The following is a 21,672-nucleotide window of genomic DNA, read 5'->3' on the forward strand; positions in this document are numbered from 1 at the left end:
AATTCTTTAATTCAAGTATAAGTAGTTGCTCTAAATTAGCATTTTAAAGTAATGCACACACTCAAATAGCTAATTTAAAAGTTCTTGTTGTTTGTTTGAAGGCTTACTTTAATTTTGTATTATTTCTCCAGCATCTAATAAGGTTTTATGCAAGACTTGCTAGGGAAATGGAAAAATAGGTCTCATAGATCTTAGAAAGCTTTTTGGTAAGCTTGAAATGGCTTTTGTGATATCCTAAGCATCTCCACAATTAACTCATCAGTTGGCTCTTTTCAGTTATCACAGTTTTCCTGCAAGAGGAAATGATCCTTCTCCTTCAAATTACAGTGTCAGAGAAGGATCAGTTCTGCTTTTGAAGCTGTGTTTGTGATAAAGATATTTTTATGAAGAGAGGAATTATTACTCTAGTTTTCTTGAATATCAAATCTGCAAGTCTGATGAGCGAAAATGTCTTTAATCTCTTTTTAATTCCAGGCCAGCAGTGCCAAACATCATCAGTACCAAGCAGAGAAGTCCTGAGTATGTAGCTCAGCAAGAAGGAACCTTAATTGTGTCAGTGTTGGGTGCTCTAGTCTTCTGAGAGCTGCCTTCAACAGCTTCCATCCTGAAACTTCAAAATGGATGCAGATGGAATTATCCAAGTCTAATTCGGTGAGTATTACAGTACTTCCTATAGGAAGTAAATCCTTCCAGTACAATTTTAGAAATAAAATGTCTTCTTAATTTGACTCATCCTAACTCTAAGTGAATGAAAAATGATCCTCAAAGCACAGTAACTAAAAGTTGGATTACAAGATTTTTAGAGGCATGAAAGATAACTCTCAGCTAATTTTTGGCACTGACTTATGTATTTATCAAGTTCATAAACCGGGAATAAAAATTGAGAAGTAGTACTTTGGGATATTTTTTAACCAGGAGCTTCTTTCTTGTTTGGCTCCAAAGAGACACTGTAGGCCATGATGCCACCAGATTTTCACTTCCACAGTGAGATTGTTAGTGCAGATAACAATGACTGTTTTTAGATATAGTTTTGAGAACTCAGGTCTGTAAGAAGCTCATCACTTCAACTATTTCTGATTTCAGTGAGGAGGAAACTCTGAAAAATTTCAGATTATTTAGTGATATTTGGCATGTTGTACTGCATTTCAATATTGCTAAAAAAATTCCTTCTCTTCATTCTCTATCTGCCTCATTTCACCTCATCTATTTTGGGAAAGTCCTGATTTTTGAGTGATTGAAACAGTTGAGATATGTTAAATGATGTTAAAACTTGAAGTGCTAATTTTCTTACTGTTGCTGGAATTTAGATTTAATTTCTGTGCTTAGATGTACTGGGTAAATTTACCATGATGTTTCAGGTATTGAATTATCATTTATTTTTCATTTTGAGTGTTCTCTTTACAGTGCAGTTGCTATTAGTTACTATTAATTTTTTTACAGTAGGGCTTAAAATCCACAGTTAAAATCTTGAGACTCTTTTGTACTGGAATTCCGCAAAAACATGATTAAACACAACTTACTTCCAAGAAAGATTCATGACCGAGAATCAAGGTATCACTGTGGGGGAAAGGAAGACAAAAGAACAGGAGCAGGAAAATAAGTAAAACTGCAAAAGAACATGGTAAATTGATACATTCTAAATGGTATGGGGATACAAATGCAATTCTTGGTATATGTGACCAGAAAATGTTCAACAGGGTTTTTGTACAGGAAAAAATAGTGAGAAATATATACAAATATGTATTTTTAAATTTCCTTCAGTACTGCAGTCTCTTTCATAATAATGTATTTCACCTTGTAACATTTGTTACCGAGTTTGATGCCACTGATGGTGTTTCCAGGTAAATTAAAAAGTAGCTACAGATGGATAAGGCCCTACAGCCCAGTGCACCTTTTGTTCAGACACCACGCAGGAGCTGTATCTGCATAACTGAATGCGTGACATGTGTTTGTGAAGTAATCATTTATTATGCAAACATCAAAACTTCATTATACCTAATTTTATTAAATATGTACATGTTATTACTATTTAAAAGAACGTGTCTCATTCCAAGATCTGCAAACTTCTCTCTAGCTCTGAGAGCTGCGGCAGAGCCTGTATTAATGCTAGTTTAAAAGCTGGAAGCTAACGCGGTGTCACTGTGGGTGACACAGCACCACCTCTGGAGGCAAAACTTCATTGGCTGTATTCTTTAGTTACAATACAATCAAAACAAAAAAAAAAAAAAAAAGGAGAAAAAATTAAGAAAAAAATATCTTTCCTGACAATATATTTGTACATTGTTTAAATTTCCCAACTCTGTCCAGCTTGGAGGATGGAAGCAAAGAATTCGGTCATGATTGAGATTCTCAGATGCTGAAGAAGGGGATTCGTACCAGAAACATCTGATGATAAAGGCTGTTTAAAGGCAGAGAAGGGGGCACAGGAAGCAAAGAGAAAGATGTGTCCATCTCCTCTGCTGGAATCCAGCCAGGAGCTCTCAATATTTTTCTTGCTTAGGGTCCCATGGCCTCAGTGAGGATAATGCTTCCTATCAGCGGCCCCCCTTCCCATCACCTCTCCACTAAACTGGTAGGTCAGCTTCTTCTTAACTTTCTTGACCTCCCCTGTCTTGCCATAGTTTCTCAAAGCCCGTGCCATCTTCTGGTAGGTCATTTTCTTGCGGTTGCCTTTCTGGATGCCCCAGCGATGCGCCAATGCTTCTTTGTGTTTGGAGGAGAACTGGAAAGTACCTTTCTCCTTGTCCACCCACCAAATGCTGTCCTTCATGTCCCCACTGCGGAGAAGGTCCAGAAGGAACTGATACAGACGTATCTTTTTCTTGCTGCCTGTATGAGAGTCAAAGAAGAAAGTCAGTGGAGCATTAGTATTTGTGTGTAGTTCCTGGAGAAACAGCAGAAAGTACCTAAGTATTCCAGCTAGCTTGGGAGACATAACTTCAGTTTGCAACATTTATAACAGTAGACAATATAACAGTGTGAGGAAAAAATGTGGGTTTATATACCAAGAAGGAAAAGCAAGAATAATTCCAATGGCTAAACTTCTGAAATTCATTTGCTAATTTGAAGCTAATTGAAAAACATTGCTAATTCAAAATTAACTTAGACCTAATTTTGGTAGGTTATACAGAATGTGACTCCCAGATACTGAGCAAAGAGAGCTAATTTTTTTTTTTTTTTAATTGGTTCTTCTTTGACTTTCTTGTCTTGGTTTTCCTGGCTGTTTTTAGAAATTGGAGTAGAAATGGCAAAAGCCATTTCCATTCAGGAAGCCTGAATAGACAAAGCCAAAGGAGGCAAGGGAGTACATTAAGAAATGAGGTTTGAGATAGTTATGGTAGTGAGATTCAGAGGACAGGAGAGTGCAATGAGTCAGGGAAAGAAAAGCTTTGGAAATGGCATAAAATACTAGCACAGCAGTTCTACAGTTTCATTCATTATCCTCATGACAATAAAACACCTGCTCAGTTCATAGCTTGACAAAATCCTTCTGTTTTCACTGACCTGTTTCTCCATGCATAATTCCAGGCCCAGGCTCCACACCATCATTCTCCCCATCTGAAACCTCCAAGGGGGGGCTCTGCCTCTCTATGTCCTCCTCATCAGAGCTGGGCTGAGGTGGAGAGAAGTACATCCGGGGCAAATAGGACACCTTTGGAGAACAGAGCAGCAGAGGGAGAAAGCAGTGACACAGAGGAGGACATCAAGATTAAAAAAGGAAATGTAATGAACAGAGGCACAGAGAAAAGGAGGAAGAAAGTTAGAGGTATGGGAAAATGTTTAGTGTAATACCAGGTGACTTAGTTGTTGACATTTATAATAAATACCATCCTATTAAGAAACTCTTTCAGATAACAGCCAACACACATGTACAGTGATGCACCTTTACCAGAGGGAAGAATGAGTAACGTAAATGCCAAACTTTCTCATACCTTATATCCTATGCAAGTAGCACTGTCCCTCTTTCCCATATCTCCCCAAAGCTTGCTTTCTTCCTAATGAGCTTCTGATCCTGGTTGTCTATCCCCAGAATGAAACTGTTTTTCAGAGCAACTATTTTCCTAACGCAGACCATCTGGAGCTGAATTTGAAAGGGATGAACAGTTCTGCCCTATCATGGCTGGCTTTGGCTCTGTTGTCCTGTTCCTTTCTCAGGCACAGTACCTCCTGATGGCACCAAAACCCTATGGGACTGCATCCAAATTTGGAGATGGGATTGTTCCGGTCCGTCAGCTTTCTCTCATAAACTTCCCCCATGAGGAGAGGAGTAGCCTTAACACTAAGATAAGGATATATCATATCAGCTCATACTCTCTTTTCCCAAATGGCTATCTGAAAATTCCCCATTAGGGGGGAATTTCTCATCTGCAAAGCTAGCAAGCCAGTTTTTGAGTTGAATTCTCTTGCCCTTATATAGAGGTGTTGTCGGAAGCAGTGTGGAATATACCTCAGCTCTGTAAATTCTCACTTGTGGTCTGGTTTGCTAGGAAACATGACCAGTTGGCACAGATTATTGCATCTTCTTATTTAATAATGTGAAACAGGTCAGTCTGAGGGGCAGGGAATAAGAACCCAGTCCCTACATTAAAAAAACCCAACCAACATTCCCCAAACCCAGCAGCATATATTATGCAGCTTTCATGAAATGGGACAGATGATAGTCCTTGAAAGTGAACTCCTTTTGTACTGCTCTTCTCCTTCACCAGAGAGGGATGTTTTGAGCCTGATGCCCTCCCCAGGGGACCTCAGGTGCTGGGTGGGCAGTGGGTGTTCATGAGTCACTCACCCTGTGCTGGCTTTGGTCGAGCAGGGCTTTTTGGGAGTTTTGCACCACCTTGAAGTGTCCCAATAAGGCGTGTGCCAAGGCTGCGTGGGCACTGCAGCTGGCAGTTAATGAGCTGGCACATTGGCTGCAGCCGAGCTGGCAGGAAGGGCAGGATTGGGCAAGAGCCCCTGTAAGCTTCCTGTCAGATCCCCAGGACTGAAACTTCAGCCCTCACCACAGCCACCTTCAGCTTCTTACAGTTAAAAGCTGCAGCTCTGGGGTGGAAAGGAAGGGAGAGACTGTGCCATGGGGGAAGGGGAATGAGGAGGTGGGACAGGGTCCTACAGGGGAGAGCAACAGAGATTGGTGCCCTTGAGAAAAGGGCTGTGGAAACCTGGAGTGCTTTTGGAGGTCATACGGGAGTAAGGAACTGCTTCTCTGGGGCTCAGTGGGACAGTGGGGGGGACGTGGTGTCTTGTAGAGGCCAGCCTGGGGAGTTGAGTGAGCTTTCCCCACCTTGTCCCCACTGTCCCTGACTGCTGTACCTTTGCTTACACTTCCTCTGCACCTGAAATTCACCAAGGGCAGTCAATACAGCGTCACACAGTTTTGGGACAGAGTCACAGAGGACCGACCTGTGTGCTTTAAAGAGCCAGTTTACTAATGCAGCTCTGGAGAGAGAAAACTTAAGGAACTACTAGCTACTTTCCATATTCTGATGTTTTCCCAGGGTCTGTGGCCCCTACATGTGATTTTCCTCTTTCTAAAAGTTCTTCTCAGGGCTTTCCAACCTTCTCTTTCATTCTTCCTTCAGAATGAATTTTTTTTTCTCATTTTAGTATTTCTGAGGTCCCTGTTGGCGGGCTAACAAAATTTCAAACAAATCTTGTTCATGAATATGTTAAACTTCAAATTTAATTTCACAAAGCAATGTGATATCCACAGAAAAGTGAAGAAATATCTTTGCACCTTCCTACTTTACTGCAAACAGTAACCCTGATATTGCAGGACAAGCATACTAGTTAAAAACTAGCAAATTAGAGGAGGATTAAAACTTGTTTCTTGCTTGTTTCTTTGCCTGGGACTGTGACTGAGATGCACCAGAAGCTGAACTTCAGAGCATGCCAAGTACTATTTGTATGAGCTATTCTAGCTCAATATTCATTTTATTCTAGGAATAAAAGTAAAATAAAGTAAAAAGCCAAAGATCCCCTGCTGGTAAGGAAAAGAAGGGTAGTGGTGAATTCTACACACTAACATCTGCAGCTTGGTAGGGTGTGGGGCAGGGAGATCACAGTGGTCTTTATCAGAAGTTGTAACAAAATTAGTTCCCTGCCTTTCATCCTGAAATGAAAGACCATAGCTGAGAAGAATGAATGTGGGTAAGCAGAAGTGGCCTCTCTTGCCTTTTGGTTGTGCTTCCAAAGACACCCCTAAAGGGGCTCATTTTCCTCCTTTGCCCTTGGCCAGAGGTCATGGTTGGTCATTAGGTATTAGCAGTTGCAATGAGCAACTGAAACAACTTGAAGCTTCCCACAGGCTGCTGTTCCACGATGCATTTTTTATATTTCTAACTTTCTGTTCCTAATTCTTTGTTTGTATCTACATCTTAAATTCTATTCCTGATTTTTTTGATGGCTTGCAGTTTCCTGTTGTCAGTGTTAACTTACTCATTCTATTTTTTTCTCTTCTTTCTTTTTGATTAATACAGTATTAACATCCAATTTTGGTTTGCTTTGAGCAGAGAAACCCAAAATGCCAAGCCCATGCATGCAGTTTTTCTCACAAAGTTTCAGCAAGGGTACTGTTACATGCAGCACTGTAATCAGCAAACACTCTTTTCTCTGACTTCAGTTCTACTCTGTCTAGCATTTAGGACATTTCATGTACATTGGGGAACACTTTAGCTCAAGATCTTCCAGCTTTTTTACCGTCCCCAGTAATAACTCTGGGCATACTCTTGTAGGATCAAGAGTGATTTCCACATCTGCTGTGCTTACTATCTTTGCAGTATGATGGAACACCTTGTAATTTCAGGTTCAGCGAGAATTCCCTGGTGCTTTGGTGACTACTGCATAGTGGAGTATATTTTTTTTTTTTACAGGGAAATGCCTGGCTTAATGTAAAATCTGAGCAAAGACAAGACAGTGTGTTTTGGCTTGTGACTTATTTCCTCACAGATAGAAGCACAAGTAGGGTCTCCTCAGCCTGTGGTGGAATTGTCAGAGACTTGTCTTTGTTGGCATTTCTCATACAAGTCATATAAAATTTTCAGGGTTCCTTGGAAGTATTTAAAACTTTACTACTACTTCAAAGCTCAGAATTACTTCTTAATAGCCCTGGGTACCTTTGCTATGATGATACAAAGTTTCTCACCTCCAGTTCATCTGCAGAATTGCAAACCAGTTGATCTTCATTCCAAATGAAACAAAAATTGAAATTCCAAACACCTCCACAAAATGCAGTTCTCATTTTAGACAGTGTGAGGAGCATAATTTCTCATTGGCAAAAAGAATGTTTAAAATACATTAGTCCTGAGAATGAAGACACCCTAAGAAGCTGAGTAACTTATTCCAGAAATTTCTTTCACTTCATAGTATGCATTCCCAATGTATTCTTTTCTTTACCATTAATTAATTTGAAGTTCTGAGCAGGGTTGGTGCCCATACCTGATGGTTGAGTCCGATGTGTGTGGTTGGGATTGCAGAATCCAGGACGTGCATTTGCTCGATCTCCATGTGCCTGTAGAGCTGCTGCAGCTGGGGAGGCTGCACACTCTGCAGCTCTGTGAAATGGTTGTCTCCAAAGGTCTCAAATTCACTGTGCATGTGGTGTGGATGATATTCCCAATAATGATCTAAAGAAAGTAAAAATAGATTGTCCGTCACAGCAAGATGAAAAAACATGGCATTTACCTGGCTTTCATGGATTCTCACTCCTCACTCCTGTCACAGCCCTTTCTGCCCTCTCCAAACCACTCCTGTTGACCTGTTTGTCTCTGGTGACAACTTCTATAGATCACTGCAAAGTTTCTTTTCCTAATCTCCTAAATTCCTGTGACTGGGAAGTATTACTTAGGCCACTTTTAGTAGGAAAATACTCTCAGATAGTGAGATGGATTTAAATGATAATTTAACACAAGATGCAGAAGATGTTAATGTTGGCACCTTTCTCAAGAAGGGACCATAACAAGTTTCAAAACATTGTCATTCTTAAGACAACAAATTCTACTGATTTACACACTGTCGTATTCTTATTACACTCTTCCTCGTGGCATGGAAATGAGGAGGTGGAAAAAATGTAAAGATTATTCTGCAGCTATCTTTAGACTTTATTTTACTATGCTAGCAAAATTTCAGGAATGCTGCCGAAAAGTCACTTCCTGCTGTTTTGCTATATCACACATTTTTAAGTACCAAGACTAGAGAATAAAAGGATAAACACTTGGAAATCTGGTGTACACTGTATACAGGAAGGCTGAATTCTAATGCAGATTCTTTCTCTACCTTTTTTATCTCTTTAGTACATTTGAAATTTCTGTGATAATTTGGATTTTAAAAAAAATATAAAGAAGTACTTAAATAACCACTATAATGTTTCCTGATCATTTATCTTTGAAATGAAATTCCATATTATTCTCAGTTCTAGATTTCTGGATTTTTTAGTTCAACATAAACCTTCAACTTTTTAGAATGTCATATTTGCTGCTCAAAATTTAAAATTTTCTGCAAGAAATGGGAAGTAATTCTGATTTCTCATATACAATAGCTGCATACATAATTCTGCACATATCTATGTGCAACCTGTTTTTAAAATCAGTGTCAACACTGCATCCTCTGCTGTGACTGATTTTCCAGGATTCATCTTTTTGTGTATCACTTTATGCATGGCTGAAATTTCTTTATGATATTCTGTGTAACAGTTCTAATTTATATCTTACTATTCCACATTCTCTTCCCTTATTAAATTATTTTTAAAATTTCTGTCCTCCCCTTTACATGTTTTCACGTTGCTGTCATGTAGTCTTAAAATCTACTTTTCTTCATCCCTAAAGCTAGCATCAGCTCTGGGTCTTTCAGTGTAAATCAGCATATTCATCCCTCTATTCACACTTGTACACTTCTCCAAGCTCCCTCCCAGCTGTTGACATCCTTCCAATAACACAATGAACAGAATTGAACATGTTCTTCTAAATGTAGTTAAATTTATGGAGGAACAATTGTTCTGCAATTTATGTTATTGTGCATGACATCTGGATATTAATGTGCTATGAATATTTATCTTAAATATCAAGTTAGTTCTTTTCCTCAATCCAAGGGAGGGACTTTGAATGTGGCTGCCTTTGGAGTGAACCCAGTGATAAGTTTACACCAAGCACACTCGTACCTGAGAAGCTGTAAGCTCTTTCAGCTGCCTTTGTGCTCAGGCCAGCAGAATTTTTGTTGGAGGCTCTATGAGATCATTTATGACACCAGCACTTACTTTTTTGTCCTTTCTGCTTTTCTGATTCGTGAATAAACCTCTTCACTGCATGAGAAAGGGGTGGAAATGTGCTTATAAAAGTATCCAGGGAGCTGCTGCATTACTTTGTCATTTCTTCACTTTGTTGTATGGCACTTTCTATGGGCTCTCTATGGATTTTATAGCCCTAAGACAATTACAGTGCACAGTAGCACTTCTTCATGTTGCACTTCAAGACAAAAGTTTCAGTTTCTAGTGTAAAAAAGTGGGGTTTATGGATGCAAAGCACTCAGGTGTTTTTATATCCACATCTACTGCAAAATCTACTGCAAGGAAACAGCAGTGTGTGAGTTGAAATGCATCATTTACCTAAGGCTGTGTCCTGGCAGGAAGCTTTGAGCACTTTCAGTGTGAAACCTTTCCATTTAGTTGGGAGACTGAGCCACACTAACTCATGTTTTCTCTAGGTTAAAATAGTGCAGATTTCTCTAAGTAGAGGCAGCCCTTGAGGTCCCATATACCATGGGCAACCCTGCATATTAAATTGTTGAGAATACATCCCAGGAATAATCTAAACTCCTGTTCCTTAGAGTCATGTGGCTCTGCCTGTTGTGTGGAAAGTGCTCTGTCAGAGGGCAATGTATATTCCCAAAGATCCCTTGTCACTGATAATCCACAACAGCAACTGAGATCAGTGCATAACTGGGAGGATGACAAAGCCCAGGAAAAAGTCTCTGAGGCTGTCCATGGAAGGTGGAATGTCTTACTAGTAGCAAAGTCATGAGTATCTGTGTACCCTCAAGGTGGTCTACTTCTGATAATTTAAAAATATTTTTTATCAGTAATGTTTTTATACTTTGAGATACCTCTTAGTTCTTTGGAACCTATGACAAGGTTACTGTGGCTTCAGAAATGTTTTAACTTTTCCCTCGGCAAATTAATTAGCCTATGGAACACTATTTATGCATATTCATGCTAATAACTAATTAGTAATTATCATATTAGTTTCTAAATTCCTTTTTTTAGTGGAATTAGATGCTGTTGTACAAATAAAGTAATAAAATAATACTATTAACACAGCATATAGGATTTAAAGTAGTGACGTCATAGTATTACACTACCAAAAAATCTATGTCAGAAATTACTTCAACACAAACTTATGTCCAAATGTTCAAGTTGTGATAGGGAGCAAAGTCCTTATTCTTTCCAAAATATCTATAATTTCCCAGTAATCCTTAGGAAAAACAATATTGGTTTAGTAACATTAGAAGAGAAATTTCAAATCTGTCCCCACAAGTCCTTCTGCAGTTAACCATCCTTGCTAAATTATTGCATATGAAAATTAAAAGAGAAAAATTTAAATATCTGCAGATATTTGAGTTACCAGTAACTCTTTACTTCTATGCTCTTTGTTAGCATTATGTCAGTTACACATACCAATTTGTTCTTTTCTCTAAAACATGATGGCGGAAGGAAGAAAAAAGATAGGAGATAAAAATTCTAGAAATGGAAAGTGCCTGTTCTTTGGGTAAAGGAAAATATCATTAAAAGCCAAGCTATACCTACACAATGGAGTCATTATGAGAAATTTCATGTGAAGTGAAAGAGGATGTGAAAAAAATTCTCTCTTACAGAGGCATGGAGATTATGTTTGTTTTGGTCTTGTATGTAGTGAAAGGTTAGAGGAAGGACAACAATGAATTCTAAACTCCCTCTCATGACAGAGGATGTTAACCTGTTGGGAAGCAATAGCTGACCTAAAGGCATTGTGTCAGTATTCACCATGGAGGTAGATCCTCACTCCACAAGTGAGAAAACCTGACTGAACATTCCCATGCACCTTCTCATCCCTGTAAGTTGCTTTGCTCCTGTTTTAATAGATGAATAATGGTACAGCCAGTGGTCAGAATATGAAACAGGTTCTAGGAAGGTATTTGTAATAAGTGTGGAGCAAGAGGTGGCTCTGCATGATGCAGTGCCAAAGGGTGCAGCAGTGCTGAGGCAGCCGTGGAGGTCTGTGAGCTCTGTGAGCTCTGTGAGCTCTGTGAGCGCCGTGCTCTGCCCGGCCGGGCACTGCTCCTGCCAGGGCTGTGCTGCCAGTCTCGGGGCACTGCTCCTGCTGGGCTCGCCTGCCAGCACAGGGAGACCCAGGACAGGGCTTCTGCACAGCCCCACACTGCACAGCTCACAAGCTCCCACTGTGATTTGCGCATCTGAAAAAGCAAGTCAAGGAAAAAAGCCATAGAGGAAATGAGAAAAATATTGAAGGGCACTGGAAACTCAATGTCTTGATCAGACACTACAGAGTCACCCTTGAGAAGAGTGCGGTCGTCCTGGGCCGAGCACCAGTCTTACCTAAAACAATGTAAGAATCTCATTAGCTCTCACTTTACAAACTTCATGACTTCAATTATGCCAAATGTTCAAAAGCCTATGGGTCAGGCCCTATCGAATCATGAGAGTAGCTTTGGAGGAAGGTGATTTTTTAATGAAGTTTGGAATTCTTTCCCTTTTTCCTGTAGCATTTAAGCCTAAGGTTCACACGTTTGGACTTTCCTCCACTTCTATGTGGGCTAACAAAATCAAAGCTGAGATTCCTAAATGGTCACGTTACTCCAGGATGTGGGACAAAAATAAAATCCCAGATCATGAAACCTGGAAAGTTCCATGAGGCTAGCAACGAAGTGAACAAGGGTCTGCACTCAACTTCATACAAAAAGTGATTTTTACTAAACCTTTGGTGACAACATAGAGACAAAGCTGCAGTGAAATTTTGTAATTACAAAGATTGCATTAGTGTTACAAAATATGCTGTTGCACTTACAGACTTAGAAGCTCAGGGTAGGGTGATGGGCTAATACATGATCACTCAAGGCAGTTTCTGTCCAGCATGAATGTGTCTCTGTGTTTATTACAGTATTTAAAACAGGGTTACACTGCAGAAAATAATCACACACAATGCTTGTGCTGATGAACATATCATGCTGTGGTTTTGCTTGTTAATTTCAATGTTCACTTAATGGAAATAATTTCCTAAATATTACTCACTAATGGAACAGATCTACACATTTTTTGTGGACTTTACTACTTATTTGTGTAAATAAGTAAGTAAGGGATAGTATATAAGGTGTAAGGGTTTCCTTCACTACTATATTTGAGGAAAAGGGACGGTAATGCATGTAGCACCAATCTACAGATTAAGATATTGCCATCTCCCTTTCACAAAATAATTTTTCTAGCAGTGAGAGAGAGGTAGTCTGACACCTCAGGAAATTTTCCTATTTCTTTAACAGTCCCTTGTCAGCAAGATCAAAAGTATTATACTGTCTAGTGGCATCTATTTGCATTAACTGGTAGTATTGAGGTGCATAGTGGTACTAAATAGACCTGCAAAATTATTTTTATGTATTGCCAGTGATCTCACTGTACCCCAAGCTGAACTCTCTTGCAATTCTGTTCTTGTTTCTTCTTTTTATACTCCTATCTAATCAGATTCTTGTCTCTTTCACTGCTGTTACTGCAGCACCTTTTTATTCCTTTCCCCCTCAATTTTTCAATCATTTTGCCTTTATCCACTTTGTTCTGAACACTTAGTACATATTTATAAATGTACTTTGTGGCATCCTTTTCCCACTCTTCTGTATGGCTATCGTCAAGACTTTATACTTCTGTCATGTAAACAAAATTAAAGCCAAAGTTGGGTTTTTCAGTGTTTATCAGAAAGATGGAAACTACAATAATTTGTGGGTTTTAGTCTCTGTCTGTATTTTTTGGTTGTTGATTGCTGTTTTGGACTGTGAGCAATTCAAGACAGCACAAAGCGCAGATATTTATACACAACCAACTATATTACAGGTGCTTTCATAAATTAAAATTTTATTGAAATGTGCAGGCTGGGTTTAGGTTGCATCTTCCATAAGCACTTACTGTAGGAGTTAAAATGTTTTTGGGGTTTTTAGGACAAGTGCAGCACAACTTTAGGAACAGACAAATTTCTGTTTAAAGTGCATGTTTAGGTACTGCTTAGGTTATAACCCATACAGGTCACTATCCAGGATTTGTTGTGTTCATCATGAGGAGTAAAATCATGCTAGTGAACTCAGAAATGTAGCTTAGAAGCAGCCTTTCAGTAGAAAAATGAGCAGTAAACCAGATGGGGTGATAAAATTATGAAAGATAAAGGGAAGTTTTTGCTTGAAGTAGCCTAGACTTAATGACAGAAAAGTTATTTCCCAGTGCTTTTTCCTACATGGCATCTTTTATATTTATTGTTTAATTGTCACAATTGCCTTCTGAGATAATCAATGTTATCCTGTTTTATGAGTGTGCAAACAGGTATGGGGTATAATGTAAAAACCCTAAATTTCCATGTGGAGTTTGCTGGGTTTGATTAATGAGACTCGACAGATGCCATGAGATAACTTATAAAAACTGAATTAATTCTTTGTCTTCAGGTGTTAAGAATATCATAGGTGCTTCCTGAATGAAGTGTAGAGAACAAATTTAGGTAGGAATCTCTTTCAGCTAAATGCTCAGAGCCATCTTGCTCAGTAACTCACTGCTCTTTTGTTGCCACAAAACAGTGCTGTGCTATGATTAGTTCATGTCTTAAATTGTAACAGCAATGGGCCTGGTTGCTATATCAGTGGGATTCTTTCAGGGAAACTCCAGAACCTGCAGGGACTGCCACCACTAATGGAGTAGAACGGTGCTTTTCCTTCCTGAGTCAATATTGACTCTGGTATTTCCAGGGTGCTCTTGCTGGAGCATTGTATTGCACAGGAGACAAAATCCACAAAGCAAGACTCTCGCCTCTGCATTGATTTAGAGTCCAGTGCCCAGACAACGCTAAAACATAGACACCAAGGCTTTGAAATCACATACATAAATTGAAGTAATAAATAATCATACAGCATTTTTACCTTGAGTTATGTTTATGTACAAACAGCTACAAGGAAGTTTTACATAGATTTAGAGACAGGAAGTACTTGGGTGTACTGGGGGAAGAGTGAAAGTTAAAGTTAGGTGTGGCAGCATGCAATAGAGATCAAAAGAAAGAGGAAAATATATGGAGTTGAAAAAGGCTATATACCAAAGGAACCTAAGCACAAATAGATTATCTAGGACCTAAGTGAAATGGGAGTTGGACATGGGAACACAAGAAGAGGAATACAGTGTTGCAAATCCATGCTTTAAAAAGTTGAGAAGCAAGCTGACTGCTTTTGATCTGCAGAGGAATGTAAAACCACAGTAAAGATAATGAAGGATAGAGATAGTGAGATCCCACTTTCCTAGGAACTCCTTGCATCATAGAGTTCTTTTTAAAATGCTCTTTCAGAGAAACCATGTTGCAGTTGCTGGACTGGAACAAATAATATAATACTATTATATTATTAATAAAATAATTTCTGTTCCTGATTGGAAAATGTGTTCCTATACATTATAGATCACAGCAATAAATTTGTTATTTTCTTGTATGTCCTAAATCCATTTCCTGTGATAACCCATGAGATTTTATGCTCCAAGGAGATATTTTTTGACTTACCACCATGACTCTCTCCATCACTGTTGAGATACTGGTAATAGTCATGGGGCTGTCGGTAGAGGTCTGACTCATAGGGTACCATATCTTCAGAGGGCTGTAAAAAGAAGAGGAATTTTTAGAACAGTAACTTTATACAAATCCTTTCCAAATTATTCATATAGTTAGTGAAGGGCTGATGCCAACCCATTTTATATTGCTTAGGGAAAGAAAGGGGAGATTTCAAGTTATTACTGAATCAGCAGAAATAAAATGTGTGATGCCAAACACTGGTTTGGGGGGAAAAAGAAAGAGTTATCCCAGTAGAAAAGAGACCCAGGCTGTGTAGCAGAACTTGTCCAGTTGTAATACAGAAATCCCTTGTATCCCACACTCCAGCCTTCTGAGGATACTGCTTTAGAGTTGTTGTAGATATTATGCAGAAGTGCAAATATTTTCTTTGGTAGTAACAGACATTTTCTTTTATTGATGATAATGATGATTATTATTCCTGTTCACAAAAAAGAAAGCAGAAACTTGTCTTGCCTAAATATATTGTTTCTACAAGGTCTGAGTAAATGGTGGGAGTCTGTCAGAGGGTAGTGACACTGACAGAGGGCATAAACACATTTTCTTTCTCAGTTACTCTCCAAGGGGACCTCTAAATGTTTGCTGCCTCAAATCAACTGCACAGGGCTTCTAGATACACACAGTGAAAACTTAAAAAGTCCAAATGTGGGGCAAATAGTGAGTTGTGACCTGTTGGATGCCTAGCTGTAGAATTAAAGTCTTCTCTAACTTCTCAAAACAGGTGACATAGGCTAACTTGCCCACTTCTCCTCCTCCTCAGGCCTAGTATTCCAATTGGAACACGGAGTAAGATCTTATGTTGTCACAATAAAGATTGTTTACTATTAGTTTTGCACAATTTTGTTGCTTAATCTAATGTTTCTTCTTGTTTATTTCCAGAATAAGAGTTAGAGAAAAACAGTGTCTGTTTTGTTAAACCTTAATTCAATTAAGTTTGTCACAGTATTTCCTTCCAATCCAAACAAATTCTTGCACTGTCAACAGCAAAGAACTCAACCACCTTCTTGCTTTTTTTTGGGAAGGAAATTACTTTTAGTATTTCTAGGTGTTAATAGAAACATTTAATTCTATCAATGACTCCATCATAACTAACTTTGAAGGACAAATATTTCGAATAACATGATAACTATATGATCAGTGTATTTCTTGTGTTTATATTTCGTATGCCTATCTGTATGTCCCAAATCCTTTCCCTCCATGAGCCTGTCACATTTTTGGAACATCTGCATTTTTTAAGCTTAAGCTGTGGTAACAGCATGACAGAAATACAGGACAGCTTCTCTTTTTCTTACTCCCCTAGACTGCTTGAGAAATGGAACCTAAGGTAGCAGCTGCCACTAAAATCCAGATGGAGGTGGTAGATAAGCAGCTAGCAAAAGGAAAGAACTTTTTTTTTCTGGTTTCTTTAATTCTTCTGGTTAACTCCTTCGGTTCATTCTGTTGGAGTGTGGGGATTTAAAGATTGTCCCTTTCTGAGGATTAAGATGCCAAAAACCAACCCCAACAAAACATTTTCAGAAATTACTTTGGAACTTGGTAAATCATTAGCAGCTGCCATGTGTTCTATGAGTGTATCATCAAAAGGCACTAAAACTTTGTCTAAAACTTTGTGACCTTCAGCACACACATTAACTGGGAGTCAGACCCATGGAATATTTAAAGCCTCAGGAGAAAATCCATCACCTGGCTACAAGCTCCAAATCAGTGGTGGTGGATAATTGCTTTGGGGAAATCTTGAGAAGATGATAACCCACAGTAAAGGTTTTCTAGGGGAAAGACTAAGGAAAAGGGACAAATCATCCTTTAACTGCATCCACACAGGAATGGCAGTGATGGGACTCTTCTCTGGTCTCCAGAGTTCTACTGTAGGTACAGTCTCCCTTTCCACATCTATGTGATTACAGTAGAATTGCCCTTTATTCACACAGACATACAATAGGAAGTATAACATGTTTTCCAGATTTCAGGGAGGTGGTGAAAAAGTCATTACAGCATGTATCTCCTCAACATTTCTGCTTTTTCTCCATGTATTTTCTTGGTGTTCTCTCTGGTTATATGTATTTACTCATCTTCATTCCTTCCACCTTTGGTGTACTCTGATCTCTGACAAGAAAAAGTAATGAGACTGTATTTTGCTTTCTTTAGGATAAAGTTCTGAATGGAATTTCTCCTTCTCATTATCTTTGCAAATTAGTTCATCCCATTCCCTCATTTCCTTTCCCTAAATATATGCTTCCTGGTAAATATATAAACTTATGCCTTCATATTCAAAATTTTAAATTATTATAAATTAAAAACTAAATTTTAATTAATATTGTAAATTACTATAGTTCAAAGGAAAGCATTGATATTCTGTGAAAGGGGAAATGTCAACATCTAAATGGAAAATGCATATCATACTAGTTAGGAAAAACAGACGTTAAAAAGTCATATAAATGTACATTGTTTGAAAGAAAAATCTGTTTCTTCTCAACTGAGATACTAGAAACTGGTACAAATTATTAAGATGTTAATACCTAAATGCATTGAAGTTTTAAATGCTGATAACAGTTTAGCCAAAAGTAAGCTAATTTAGAAAGAAATCACTATCCTGTCAATATAGGCTTAATTTGCTAAAATTTCCAGTGGTACAGCAAGGCATCTATCACTCATATCATTACAGAAGTATAGCTTGGCAGGAATGCCAAGCATCGGTCCAAAAGTAGATAAAAAATACATATTTTAGGCAAGGAAAAGAATGTTTGGCTTTTCCTAATTGTGCTTTCCTTTGTTGTCTTCTCTGTTTCCAAACTCCCCTCACTTCTATAGTGTCTCACAGTCTGACAACTGAGAATGAAGTATTTTACCATTCAAAAGCTATTTTTACAGTTCAGATGCATATTCCATGAGCAGAGCTCAAGGGAGGTGTGTTAAACAGACTCTTAAAACAATGACTCCCATAATATTTACAGATATGACTGATTACAGAGTGAATTGCAGATACCCAATATCTAAAAATGATTTTACATAGGGCATTGGGGTACTATAAACTTTGGTTTGAAAGTCTGGGGCTTAAAATTTCTTTATCATGGATCCTTGGAATTTTTGTCCTTGGATTAATTTTCTGTCCAGTGATCCTTTTGATAAAATACAGGTGTGAATATCCTTGTTAACTCATGCAACTGAACCCATCTGTCCCACACAGGACTTGTAATGCCACTGCCTTCTATCTTGGTGTCTGATCTTCAAGGGCACAGTAACTAACATGGCAAGATGTATTAAATATTTAAGAGTCTACTTATCATCAACTTAATCAGATGGTGGTTAAAGGACATAGAACAGCCTGTATTCTCTCTGATTATCCTATGGGAAAGTGGGAGATTTCCCTCTATTTATTAGAAAGGCTATTTTCAATAACATGTTTTTAATTGCTTTCTGGTTTTTTAGGGCGTGGTTTGTTGTTTCGGGTTTTTTTAAGAAAAATTTCTTTAGAAATGTTTTCTCTAATTAGAGAGGTTTCACCATGTATTGCTGTTGCCTCTTGTGTCAGTCTTTACCCACTTGCCCTGTCCTTCTCTGGAACCTCCCCACCCACACCCATTTCATCATCTTACTGACAGCTCTTCCATGACACTGAACTGTTTTGTTACTCCTGACAAAAAGCAAAGAATAGCTTATGTTTAATATTTAACTGATGTCAATGGCCATTTGTTCTATTGGTTATTTCCATGTAAAAGAATGACTGAAAGCTTTGTTACGATCCCATAGTTGTGGTCTAAAGTTGGTATCTCCTTGCATGCATGCCATGAGGTGCAGTGCACTATCTAGACAGTATTCTACCCTCAAGTAAGAGGTCAACAAACAATACTTTCTGCCACAGACATCTATAAATGAAGAGTGGCCTCAGTCTTCAATCTTTGCCCTGAAACTCAAGGGAAAAGCCACAAAACCAGCCAGAGAAAGTTCAGTTGGCATTGGTTAAGAGAGACACATTGGACTCAACTGAATAGCAGTCTGAAAATCTTGTTACTCCCCAAGACTTTGTCAGATGATTCCAGGGAATTGTAAAATCACTAAATGCTGATCTTTTTTTTATCTTGATATAACTATTCACTGGCATGTGATTCAAAAATACTTCAGACAATTTCCAGTGATGTGTTGCTGAGACAAGCTTTAAGGCCAAGATTAACTTTATTTCCTTGGAAAAATATTACAGTATAACTATTTTAGAAAAGATGAGTAAAAATATTAGCATGATTACTCATTGAGCCGGCCTCACTGGACCGTGTTGATAATGCAGTTATGTGGAACACAGTACTTCTGTGGGGCATTTTTGCTCTCATGCAAAAATACTTCATTCAAAGCTGTGATTTCTACAGGTGGCTACTTAAGGATTCATATAAAACTGGAACCCTCTTCAGGCAAAGGTGTTTGACTTAATAATGCTTTGACCCATAACACAACTGAATTCTATCACGCACTGTAAGACACAGACCAAGTCTGCAGAACTTTTCCCCACAAAATTTCTAATCTTCAGAGGAAGATGCAGTACTCCCAGACAATTTAAACAGTGTTTTCCAGCTGAGGGATAAGAATTTCCTAGCCCAGGCAAGAGAAAGCAGTTACTGACCCACCCTCAACTGATCAGGGAAGGGTGGAGGAGGGAAGTGTTGCTGCAACCCCTGCCTACAAACAGGCTTGTGTCTCCCCACTGAAAAAGTCCCAAGAGACAGACTTGTAGGATGCTAGCTGGCAGTGCTCAAAGTGCACTTAAAGACATTTTGAAAGCACAAACCACAAAATTATTAATTTTTTGGCAGTTTAATCGCAAAACAAAAAAATAAAAACCAAATTGCTCTATCAAGAGCTTCCGTAAGATGCAATTGGGTTTTCACTGCCTGTTGTATCACTCATCTGAACGCAGTTCAGACATTAACTGCAACACAAATTAGAATATGGGCCAAACTGTGTTAGATTTTCACTCAAGTTATTCAACATATGTCCTGGAATTCAAAACTGGGGGAAAAAAGGCAGAAAACTTGACTATGAGTTAATAAATAGACAGAAAATTAACAATCGGGGGTTTTCTTTGAATGGAGATGCAGTTTTCTGGGGTAGCTAAAGACAAGGTTTGTGTTTCTTTATAATTTATTTTTTGTTAAACCCAACAAGTAACCTACTGAGAAATCTCTAGACATGTTTTTTAAGCTCGTTTCTATTCAGATTTCTATTCTGTTGCACTTACAGGAGACCCATTGGGAAATCTTGTGTATTTAAGAAAAAGAAGAATTATTTTTAGAGTCTCCTCACCCTTTGGGTAGATAGGTGATTTCAGGAGAATTGATGATAAACTGAGAAAATAAGGGTTCTCCCCCCAAAATAAGATAAATACTTTCAGTTATCATGAATTCTGAATATGACAGGGATTCAAAGGCAATCTTTCTGGATGAAAGATTAGAAATGTCTTTAGTCTTCATTAAATGGGACAAGACAAAACCAAAACTTGATATAAGTTTTTGTTAAAAACCCTTTGGATCTGCATTGTCTCTCTCTGTTATCTGACACATGTATAGCGATTACTGTAAGCCATCTACCACATAAAAAGCCAAGTCAACCACCTTATCTGACACCTCTTCAGCTTCTACAAACTTAATGAAATCTAATTAAGGTCTCTTGTACCCAGTCTCTTTAGAGATTTCCCATTAAGCCTGGCTTCTGAACAACAGGTTAGTGACATTATTTTTTTCGTAAATAATAATTTTTTAACTCACCGCACGATAAATTACAGCAGTGCGACAATGCTTAGATTTAAGGAAAGGACAGACATGCCCCATTGGCACACAGAAAAATTTATATGTTAGGGAAAACATTGAAAGACTTAAATAAGGACTGTAGGTTTTTTTCCCCATTAGTCAGTTGCTTTTTCACAGTCAGTGAATTCAAGAAAATTCAAGAAAATATTAGGTTAAAAACTAAAATGCCATCATTGAAAAGAACACACAGAGTCCTAAAATCTGCAATATGTAAATCAACATTCAACAACTCTTCTTTCACAGATTAGTAGGCAGTTAAATACATAAACTATGTCAGAGACTTCAGATGATTAAGAATTACAATCTGAAGAAAGACGGCCTTTATATCACATAGGTGGCACTGAAGAAGAGAGATTTACTGACTTGTTATAAACACCCTGTACAAGAATACCATACATTTAATCTGTGAAAACAAATGGAGATCAAAATCAGATACAAGTTTAGGGAGGAAATGTTAATTTCCCTTTCATTACAGTGTTGTCACTATTTTTATATATTGACCCAAGCCAAACTTCCTGGCATTGCAAATACAGACCAAAACAGAGATATTCTCAAATAACAGAACCTGGTTTACTCTGCCTTTTGCTACTGAACCTAATTATCCATATTACAAATAAATCCATATACTCACAGGGGGAATAAGGGGAAATCCTTCCATCTTGCAAGCTTGCAACATTCAGCCAACTTCTGAGTGAATTTTTCTTAATTCAGTTTTCAAACATCCAGAATAACTGACTTGCAAAAAATCATATTTAAAAAATGATGGAAAAAAAAGGAAAACTAATGAGAAAAGAAAAAAAAAACCAAGAAAAAAGTGAGATCCTCGGACTCCGTGAAGTCCCTTAGCAGTGGTGGATCTCGGGACAGGAGGACCCTAACAAGTTTTCATAGTTTGCCCTAATAGGTTCGGAGGTGAACTTCTTCCCGAGTTGTATGCGAAGTTCCTGATTTTATCAAATGTCTGTAGAAGGCAGATAGGCCCTGGGTCTATCAGTGCGCTGTGACATCACACATTGAGTTTGCATACATCTCATTTCAGGGAG

General features: G+C 38.2%; 1 protein-coding gene across 1 annotated transcript; it reads right to left on the bottom strand.

Moving 5' to 3' along the window:
- Positions 1 to 1,985: 1,985 nt before the first annotated feature.
- SPI1 (Spi-1 proto-oncogene) lies at positions 1,986 to 21,569 on the bottom strand. Its single transcript, XM_058026438.1, has 5 exons — positions 21,261 to 21,569; positions 14,772 to 14,865; positions 7,435 to 7,622; positions 3,505 to 3,652; positions 1,986 to 2,829 (listed from the first exon to the last, which is right to left on the bottom strand). The coding sequence occupies exons 1-5, from the start codon at positions 21,303 to 21,305 to the stop codon at positions 2,513 to 2,515; spliced, it is 792 nt and encodes a 263-aa protein (XP_057882421.1). The 5' UTR covers positions 21,306 to 21,569; the 3' UTR covers positions 1,986 to 2,512.
- Positions 21,570 to 21,672: the final 103 nt, after the last annotated feature.

The sequence above is a fragment of the Melospiza georgiana genome, chromosome 6, assembly GCF_028018845.1.
Source record: "Melospiza georgiana isolate bMelGeo1 chromosome 6, bMelGeo1.pri, whole genome shotgun sequence".
In the NCBI taxonomy this organism is placed as follows: Eukaryota; Metazoa; Chordata; class Aves; order Passeriformes; family Passerellidae; genus Melospiza; species Melospiza georgiana.

Coding starts and splice junctions, on each gene's coding strand:
- SPI1 (XM_058026438.1), bottom strand. CDS start 21,305: ATGTTGCAAGCTTGCAAGATGGAAGGATTTCCCCTTATTCCCCCT. Junction 7,623..14,771: donor TGATGGAGAGAGTCATGGTG/GTAAGTCAAAAA, acceptor TACTTTCTTTAG/ATCATTATTGGGAATATCAT. Junction 2,830..3,504: donor AATTATGCATGGAGAAACAG/GTCAGTGAAAAC, acceptor ACTCTCATACAG/GCAGCAAGAAAAAGATACGT.